This window comes from Ctenocephalides felis, unplaced genomic scaffold, assembly GCF_003426905.1.
Source record: "Ctenocephalides felis isolate EL2017-DRISC unplaced genomic scaffold, ASM342690v1 CF-g0.4_SCAFFOLD_00845, whole genome shotgun sequence".
Classification (NCBI taxonomy): domain Eukaryota; kingdom Metazoa; phylum Arthropoda; class Insecta; order Siphonaptera; family Pulicidae; genus Ctenocephalides; species Ctenocephalides felis.
The window spans coordinates 15991872-16002938 of NW_020536999.1; the positions used below are offsets into that span (position 1 = coordinate 15991872).

At 28.5% G+C, this 11067-nt stretch overlaps 1 protein-coding gene across 1 annotated transcript; it reads right to left on the reverse strand.

The window, feature by feature from the left end:
- Positions 1-2552: 2552 nt before the first annotated feature.
- LOC113379042 (probable cytochrome P450 303a1) lies at positions 2553-5559 on the reverse strand. The gene is made up of 3 exons (XM_026619513.1): positions 4505-5559; positions 2996-3113; positions 2553-2891 (listed from the first exon to the last, which is right to left on the reverse strand). The coding sequence occupies exons 1-3, from the start codon at positions 5557-5559 to the stop codon at positions 2553-2555; spliced, it is 1512 nt and encodes a 503-aa protein (XP_026475298.1).
- Between the last annotated feature and the right edge of the window lie 5508 nt (positions 5560-11067).

Here is an 11067-nt window from a genome sequence, read left to right on the forward strand (position 1 = left end):
GATTTAGCACAAATATTTTGCACTAAAAATATTTAAACAAAATTTGTGGGGGGGAAATCAAGTAAATAGAATATGATTTAAATACAAAATTTATTTAAGTAAATATACAAAATTATTACATAATTTTAATAAACAAGCTTTTTCATGTCGTTTTTAACTTAAAATATGAATATTTACTGTTTATTTGTAAATGTGCTGTAAATTATTTAATTAATATAATATTTTATTTAAATTCGGACAAGCCAAGAAAATGCTAATTGTAAAATGTTCTTAAGTGAAAAATAATTAATTTTTATTTATTAAAAATATTCTTAGATTATAATTGCGAAAAAAGTCATGAACAGATATTTATTTTTTGGGATTTAATATTATTTATTTCGTATTAGTAAAGATATTTTTATTTTTGTCATCTAAAAGCCTTAATTTTGTAAAAATTGCTTGATTACAAAAAAAAGTATTTTACTTTATGTTTTATATATTTTTTTTAACGTACAAATCGTATTTCGAACAATTTTTTTCTTTCGGTTATAAATAAATATATATACATATTTCGCTTTTACAAATAAAAACATATTTGTAAAGGAATATATATTTTTTAATTATTTATTTTTAATCATACCTAAAATAATTTTTTGGAACTTCAGAAATATGCGCTTAAAATTATAATTCTTTTTTATTTAAAAAACTTTAATTAAATATTATTCACCCGAAAAACCTTTTATTTATTCAATAATTAAATAAAAAATATTATGTAATAATCATTTTATTAATGTGATATTTTTTTGATAGTTTTTTAATTGTTGTTGCAAACTTAAGAACAATTTAGAATTTTATTCAACTAACTTTTAATTTATTTTAACAATGTAATGTTTATAATTAAAATAATATCATTTGATAATATCTCACAATTATAAATTTTAATTCTAATGTCATGCTTCTAAATAATTTATTATAATTAATCACTAAAACAATGCAAAAAAATGCTCAAATCGATAAAAGCAGTAATATGATGTAACTTCTATTAGCCAAACTTTCATATTAATTTCTGTAAAATACTTGTTCAGCTTCATAACTAATTTTTTTCTGATTTTCTACTTTTTAGTAAAACAATATCTTAGATAGAAGTAAAATTAACACCAATAATTATTTCTCACTGGGTCAACGCCAATTTAGATTAATTTTGAACATTCTTTATAAATGATATTAATAAATTTAATATTATTTATGTAATTGTACGTTTAGACTTAGGATGTAGGTATTTAGAAGATCTAAACATATTAAAAAAAATGAATGAATTTGATATAGAACTTGAGGTCGATGGCGAAGCAATTTCTTTCTAAGTTTCAAAAATCGGTACAGTTGGTTATAAAATCACACAAACTAAGAATATGAAAAAATACTGTTCGAACTTTTATATAAAAAAATTTTTTTTCAAACCAGATAATTATGACTACATTCTGTATTTTATTTATTTTGGCCTAACTTTACCTTGAGTCTAAATTTATTCTATGATACGAAAAACTAAGAGGACTGAAAAAAATGTTAAACAAATTGATTGTTATTATTAATAATAATTATCAAGTGAATGTGTAAAATAAATTGATATTAAGTAAAATATTCAGCTGAATGTATTTTTTGTATATTATATATATATATATGAATGTCTATTAATTTATAATTAAAACCCATATTTAAAATACTAAACGCGTTTTAATTAATATTAATAGATGCAAATTATTATTATAGTGATAGTTAAATTTGAAGACAAAGTATAGAGCTATTAGTTTTATTTATTCTTGTAGTTTTTACATTGGCATAAAATAAGCTTTTTAACAAAAACTTTTTTAGCATACAATTATATAAAATATAACTTACTTTTTCAAAATTCTAAAAAATATTTTGAAAATGTTTTCTATAAAAATATTATATTGGTTTACAAATCTTAAGATATTTATTTATGAACAATATTTTATGTACAATAAATATGAACAACTTAACTAAATTGTTAATAACATTTATGAAAATGATACTAAGAACATGATTTTGTTTTCTTAGCACATTAATTGCCATGTCTGTAATATGTGTCTGACCCCAGAGAGTTTATAAAATTTAAAAGTATATAAAATTTATAAAAAAATCAAATTTTTTCAAAGTAAAATTTTCTCAAAAATTTTAGTCTTTTTCAAGAAAATTATTTTTCTCGTACGGGAAGTTGCAGCAATTTGCCTTAAGGCACGATGCCATGCGGCCCCTTGATACATTTTTAACTAAATTTTCTAATAAAGTTACCATGGCCCATGTGAAAATTGTTCTGATATTATCGTGGCAATTAACGTGTTAAACATAATTAATTTGATCAATCATTTGTAGTAGTTAGGTACATCATCTACATTCATTTTATCCATTTTATTTTCAGAAAATCCACCAGGTATAGAAGGAATAATTAAAGGCATCAGGAAAATTAGATCAAAAGGATTCTAGATGGTTAAAGAATTTCTGCAGAGGTGAATGTTTATGTCTGTTATCAACTAACAATTATCATTTATTACAATTTACGCACAATCCCTATATTTAACTAAAGCATTAAAAGGCTGGACTCCTGGTGTTGCACCATCGACAGCATCTTCAGTTGGCATTTCTTCACCAGGAGGAACATCAAATGTATATGTTTGCAGAAGTGTTATCGTAAATAAAAATGTATTCGATCTCGCCATAAGTTCTCCTACACATCTGTGTTTTCCAAGACCGAACGGAATGTATTGTTCGTAATTTGGTGAGATCAAATTACCAGTGACAGGATCCAAGAATCTTTCAGGACGAAAGACTTCAGGATCGTCCCAGTGGCGAGGATTCATCAGGATTCCGTGGAAGTTTGCTATCACCATTGCATCCTAGAATAGATAATTGGATTTATAGATTTTTTTTATATTTGAAAGGTAAGTGTCAAACTCAATTATAATATTGGTATGATTTATTTTTATAAGGGTTCTTTTACCTTTGGTATGGTGTAACCACAAAGTTTAGTATCCCTTAAAGCTCTATGTGGTATTCCAAATGTTCTTCCCATGAACAATCGAATTGCTTCCATTACCAAGGCTTCGCAATAAGGCATACTGCAAAATAAAATATAATTGTTTAAATTATGCTTATAAAACTAGTTAAAAGGGGCATTTAGCCTTAAGGCAAGTTGCATGAACTTCCCGAAATGTTTAAATAATCGACTTAATCAATAAAATATAAATTAATTTATGAGTGATTAGGAGTATTTCGAGTGGATTTATTACACATAATTGAAAACGAACGAACACGTTAATCGGAGTATTTTCTAAAAGCAAATTTTCAAAAAACAACAATTTTTATAATTCAACCAGTTTCCGTAGGACTTTAATTGTTTAGTATGTTCATTAAGACCAAATACTCTATCGTTGTAACAAGTAAATCGTCTAATTTTAATTTTAACAAAAGTAAAAAAAACTACTCATTTTCTCAAACTTTGATGAGTTTTTAAAATTCAATTACTAATGGTAAGGCCGTAATATTTCAGTAAGTTTTATAAGACCATGATATATATCGCCAAAAAAAGTTACATAAAAAGCGGCTTAATTTTTTTTTCAACAGTTAATTACCAAAAAACGGCTCGGTAGATTTTCACCTAAAACTAATCACTATCATTCCCAACTAATATCTTTAGAACAGTTTTTCATTTTTTAAATCGATTCGGTAGTATGAGCTTAAATGTGGACGAAAAGTTTAACACTTTTTTCTGAATTACAAAGAAACGTCTCGGCAGATTGTCGCATAAAACTGAAGAACATTAGTCCTCATTGATGTATATCGAACGGCTTTTAAATTTCTGAAATCGGTTCAGGCGTTTTTGAGCAAACGCCGATCAAAAGTCTAATTTTGACAAACGCTAAAAAAACGATACTAATTATTGCAAATTTTGACGAATTTTTAAAATTAAACGGTTTGTCGTATGGCCGTAATATTTTAGTATGATCTATAAGATTATGGTCTCTACCGCCAAAAAAAAAATCATAAAAATCGCCCCATAAAATTTTTCAGCACATCATTACAAGAAAATGACCCGGCCGATCTTTACCAAAAACTAATGAACAATATCTTTCGAACGGTTTTTGAATTTTCAAAATCGATTCAAAATTGCGGGCTCAAACGTGGATTGAAAATTTATCACTTTTCTGCTATTTTCAAAGAAACGGCTTGGCTGATTATCGCGAAAATTTGATAAACGCTAATCTTCATAGAGTAGAGACATCGAATGGCTTTTAAATTTCTGAAATCGGTCAAGCCGTTTTTGAGGAAACGTCGATTTACGACAAAAAATCTGTTCAAATACACACACATACACACACACACAAATATATACACACATATACTTTTTCCAAATTTGGTCTCATTCGATTCAGAATGGCTTTCAACGTCGGGAAAACATAAAATTAGCGAATCAGATTTTTTTATTTTTTTTAAATAATATATTACCCACCTTTGTCTATCTTCCAACGTAGGCAGTCTGTTTCTGCCAATCACTGCATCAATCTCAGCCTGAGCCTTTCTTTGTTTATCAGGATTCCGTACCAAGTACAAAAACATAAATCCAAGACCTTTGCTCGTAGTTTCAGAACCTGCCATAAACATATCCATACATATAGCTAACAATTGTTTTTCAGAAAACGAACTATTTTTCTCTTGCGACGCTATCATTTTTAAGTAAACATCCATAAAATCTCTAGGTTCATCATTTGCCTTCAAATTCTGTTTGTGTTTATCCAGTTCTTCTTTCAAAAATTCCCAGAGCTTTTTGTGTATTCTTATAAATCGTTTGTATCCTGATAGTTCTGGTGCCAAAAATCTTAGGACAGGGAATTGGCTGAATAAGCATCCTACCATGTCTATGTTAGCAAATAGTTCTGCAAGCAGATCTTGAAGTTGTAGTAATTCCTTATCGTGGATGGAGTATCTAACACCAGCCATCATCGACCATAAAGTATTGAGCACACACACGTAAAAAGCATCATGCATAGGCAAAAGTTTTTCACCAGTGCCAACTTTTGACTTGATATCCAGCAGCAAATGCTCGGCTTCATCTTGTATCAGATCGACCATGGCTTTACGTCCAAAACCGAATTCTTTAAGATGTCTGACCACAAATCTTCTCTGCTCTTGCCAAAATTCTTCATCGGTTAAAATCACACCTCGTCTCTCGCCCCAAGTTCTTGTTTCGTAAAATGGACCAGTGGGTCTTCCATCAATGTCTTCATTTAGGAGCATTTCTTTTATGCTCTCGTACCCACAGACGACCACAATTCGGTCTTTGCCTATTCTTAAGCCAAGAACTCGATGTTTTGGGCTGTACTTTTCTGCCAACTTGACTGTGGCTTTGTAGAGGAATTTGTTTAGTTTTCGCTCCTTGAAAAGGGCTACAGCGCTGCCGACTACGGGAAGCCATGATGGACCTGGTGGGTAGTTCTTTGGTTTTTTGGTTTCCAGGTATAACAGCAGTGTGAATATACAGATGAATATTAATATGGCGACTAACATTCTGGAAAGTAATTTAATTTTGATTAGGAACATTTGTTTTAAAAATCTAAGGCTAATTATAAATTCTAGAACACATTTTTGGATAAAAAGGAATATTTGAAGTTTTAAATTTTAATTGCAAACAATTTATTGTGCATATCGAAGCTTTTTATTTACCTCTCAAGAGGTGGACTGGAATTTTATAAATACTAAGGAATACTAATGTTTGATTAATGGATTTTGAAGTTAAAATTAATATGAATTGGATTAGAAGTCTTTATTATTTGAACAAGAAGAAAAAACCAAAAAAATCACTTGATCTCAAGATGGATAGATATGTTACGTATGAGTTAAACATACAATTATTATTAACATCCCGTTATAGTAATGGGCCGAAATTCGAAAATGAAAATTTTTGCATAATTTTACGTTTCAGAGGTTTCTGAACATTTTGGCATACCTCAGAAAAAACGGATGTGTGTGTGTGTTTTGTGTGTCCATATTTTTGGTTCACCTTTTCGGGCACACGGAACAACCGATTTGAATGGTTCTAAAAGCAATCGATTTCTATTGATAGGGAGGTGTGCTGGTTAGTTTTTGGTAAAGGCAGGCCTAGCCGTTTCGGAGATACAGAGCAAAAAAGTGCAGAAAATAGAAATCGAGTTTTTAAGAGAACAGAGTCTCCGATTTGAATGATCCAAAAAACATTCAATTTGTAATGATTGGGAGAAGTCGTGATTAGTTTTTGGCAAAGGCAGGTCCAACAATTTCGAAGATACAGAGCTAAATGTACCAAAAATGGCAGTTTTTGAGAGAACTAAGCATCCGATTTAACAGACTAGCGGCCATAGACCCAAATATTACGTGGACTGCAAAATAAGTGCTCAAACAAGAAAGGCTATATGTGACGTCACATGTCTGAGCGAACATTGTCGACAACTATCGCGGACTCTCCCGATTGATTAAATGTCATAGGTTATATGATTTAATTTAATAATATAATGACCGTTGTGATAGCTGATAATTTTGTAAGAAATGATATTAATAATATTTAATAATATTTATCATAATAGTAAATTTAATTAAAATATTATCTGTGATAGTTTTATTTCAATAACATAATGGCAATTGGGATGGCTGATGTTTTGTAAAAAATGATAATAATAATATTTTTCCTGTGAAATAAATGTACATAAAATCGAATCCGCCTGTTAAAATCGGTTTATATATTATAAGGCCTATATTAGGCACGTAACATATGACATTTGACATTTAATCAATCTGGAGAGTCCGCGATTGTCGTCGGCAATGTTCGCTCAGCAAGTGATGTCACATACCCTTCTATGTTTGAGTACTATATACAACGGAAAACATATGAGGACTAGCAGTCCATGTAGTGTAATGACTCATACGATTATAGACCATACCATACCTATTTTATCCGAGAATTAGCCCCAGAATTAGACCAAGAGACTATTACATGACATTGTGGGTTCGGGAGAAAACGTCTATTAATATGATTTATGATTATTTCGTTGTTTTCATTTAAGCAAATCCATTACATATAATATATAATATTACGATTGGAGTTATGCGGTAATAACAATGAAAGTAAAAGCGGCGTAAAACGTAAATCGTTCGCCGAATGCATTTCTTGCAGTGCAACTGCAGATTCTGCACTGGAACGACGACGATGCAGCGGTGAAAGTTATTGCAAAATAACCGACTTATATTAACATTATATAACTTATTTAATAACTCGTTTTATTTTTGCACTTAATTATGCAGACCTAGATCGAAATAAATAAATAATCAACCTCGGAAATGGTTCATAGATCGACGATTGATTCTAGAAATGGACTAGTGGTGCATGGCATCGTGCCTTAAGGTATATTGCTGGTACCAGAATTAAATATTCGGGGGAAAAAATCAGTATGAGTCATTCGACAGTATGGAATAACCGATTTGAATAATTAAAACAACATTCGATTCGTATTGATAAAGAGACGTGCTGATTAGTTTTTGGCGAAGGCAGGTCTACCCCTTCCGAAGATATGGGACAAAAAGTGCCAAAAACGGAAACTCAGTTTTTAAGAGAACGGAGCGTCCGATTTCAATAATTCAAAACACATTTTACTTGTATTGACTCTCAATAAAAATAAGTTTAAAACATGTCATTTGACGGTCAAAAATGTTTATTGGGCATATGCACACATTTTGTGTAAATTTTTTTGGGTTCCATACCAAGATTTTTAATTACGGTACGGGGAGTTCCAGAAATTTGCCTTCAATTAAAGCAAAAATAATTTTAAATTTATTTAATGAAGTTATCAATTGTTCAAAAAGTATTTAATAGTTGTCTAAAGATCAAGTATAAGGATGTTTACTAATTAATGAATTATTAATAATTTGGCTAGATTTTTGTTTATTCTATCATTTTTCTTTAACACGTTAACCGCCATGTCAATCATATATGCCTGACATAAGCAATTTCGCTAATGTAAAAAAAAATTAATATAGGGCCATATCAGTCATGTATGTGTGACATAAGAAATAGGATTTTTTTCACGAATTTTGGCAAAAATAAATTTTGATTGATATATGATATATTTTTAACTAAATTATCTACTTATGCCCATGACAAAATTTTTCTAATATTATCGTAGCGATTAACGTGTTACAATCAAGCAACTGAATTAATAAAAACGTTATTTTAAAATTTGAATGCAAAATATTTAAAAAAAAATGAACTCAAAAGTTGTTTAAGCACAAATATTTTTTAATTAAAAAGGGTGTACATATAGTTGTATAAATTATATAATTTAGTTAAATTTATATAAATTACTTACTTAATTCATGTATTTGTTTAAATTATATCACGTTTATATAAGACACTTCGCACACTAATGCTTTCACTTATTTTCTGAACAAAAATAACGAAACGACGTCTTATAAAGGAGGCCCCCACTTTCTGGTATTGAACCCAGAAATTTATATGGAAATTTTTTAACCATGGATTTTTAATAATTATTCAAACTCATATAGACATCTTACAATCATTAATTAATATAAAATAAATATATAAAATCAGTTAAAAATGAATAGTGCTTAAAGCAAAGTTTCTATTCATTTTTGAAAACAGTTTTTCTAGACCAAATTTTCACTTTATGTCAATTGCTATTTAGTATGTTTTAAATATATTGTTTGATTTTAAAGAACAAATCAAATGCATAAAATATCATTGGACATAAAATGGATTTTAAATCCATTTCAGTTAAAAACATACGTGAACATAAAATGGTAAACTTATTTTTTTTAAGTTTTAATCAATTCATGCATTTTAATTTTGGTTTAAAAATATACGTGAAATATATTCAAAATTCATACATTTCAATTCCTTTTCCTTTACCTGGTCCTTTACCTTTACTTGGTTCTTTACCTGGTCCTTTACCTTTACCTGGTCCTCTACTTTAAATGGTCCTTCACCTTTACCTGGTCTTTTACCTTTACCTGTTCCTGTACCTTTATCTGGTTCTTTTCTTTTACTTGGTCCTTTACCTTCACCTAGTTTTTCACCTGTTTTTTTATCTGGTTCTGTACCTTTACCTGGTCCTTTACCTTTACCTGGTCCTTTACCTTCACCTGATCCTTTACCTTTATCTAGTCCTTCACCTTTACTTAGTTTTTTACCTGCACCTGATTTAGCTTTACCTAGTCCTTTATCTTTACCTTGTCTTTTACCTGTTCTTTTATCTTTGCCTGGTCTTTTACTTTTACCTTATATTTTTCCTGGTTCTTAACCTGTTCTTTCACCTGGTCCTTTTCTTTTACCTGGTTCTTTTGCCTTAATCTGGGCCTTTACCTAATCCTCTACCTTAAAACTTGACAGTTTTTTTTTCTATTAAATATATCCAAATATAAATACTGCTTTTCGATAAATACAACGTTAAATATTGAATATAATATTAGAATTTTTAAAAGTACTATATATTTAATGCTATAAAATAAAACATTTTCTGATTAAAATAAAAAAAAATTAAATAAATTTTAGAAAAACAATTATTTATGCCAAAAACGTGCACATGTATAAAGCTGTTTGGTTTCAATTTTCAAATTATATAGTAAATAATAAATATTAATTAACGTTTAAAGAATTTCTTATTATTTTCAAAAAAAAAAAAATAAAAGTTTTTTAAAAAAGCATTGACTTCTATAAAATCAAATGTGTCTTTCATTTCATTGTCAGATAGATATCAACAATTAAATTAATGATTAACATATTTGTACTAATGATATATCAAAACATTATAATAAACATATTTTCGTGTTTTAAACAAAGTATCTATTCTTTGTCACCTTTCAAATACAAGGCAAAGCTCGAAAAAAATTATTTAAGAACAAATGAATGAATGATTGTTGTCTTCAATTTTTAAGTACCTAATTAAGGAAAAATTTAGAAATATATATATATATATATATATATATATATACTAGCCCAACAAAAGTAAAGTTGTTTAGCATAAAAAATATTTCTCGTAAATCTTTATTATAAAAAATATCTAATGGATTATGAATGTAGAAGTGTGTAGTAAAAGAAGCTACTAATACAAATTAAATGAATGGTTTATCTACTGCAACCCATGCCACATATAAATGCTCTTTGGGCTTATTAATAGTTATATTTTGCATATAAATAAAAATCTAAACAAAAATGCGATTTTGTTACATTTAGCTATCAAGATGAAAAATAGCGCTCGTATTATTCGTGATTCGTTGATGAGCTGTATTAGATGCATCTTTGAGTGAAATATCCCATTCAGCATCGCAATATATAATATAAGCTCTTAAGCATATCAGTAGTAATTATTTTTTAAAAACCAAACAAACAATATACAGCAAATATAAAACAACTAACTATGAAAATATGTTCAGAAAATGTTCTAGTTATTGCCTGAATAACTAGAATATGTTTATTTGCTATTTTTGCTCGGTATCTCCAAAACTGCTAGACCTTTCTTTGCCAAAAACTAATCACCACTTCTTCCCGTCATTATGAATTGAATATTTTTTGAACCATTCAAATCGGTTGATCTGTGCGCTCGAAAACGTGGTCAAAAAATTGTATCCATACATACACACACGCACACACACACATCCATTTGTTCTGAGATATGCCAAAATGTTCAGAAACCTTCAAAACGTGAATATATGCAAATTTTTTCATTTTTGATATTTTTGCGATAACTATAACTTACCATACGGGAAGTTAATAAAATTATTATACCAAGTTTAACAACTTTTTTTTTTGTTGAAATGTGGAAAATAACTATTATGTAGTAATCATTTATTAAAATTTATATATATATATATATATATATATATATATTTATATAAGAAAGAAGTATATATTATGTATTTATTATAAAAATATATTATCCTAACATTTTGAGAATCTGTGGAAATCATCAGCCATCTTTTTTTAGGGTAAACTCTACATTCAACATAACCTCAAAAAATGCTTCAAGCATG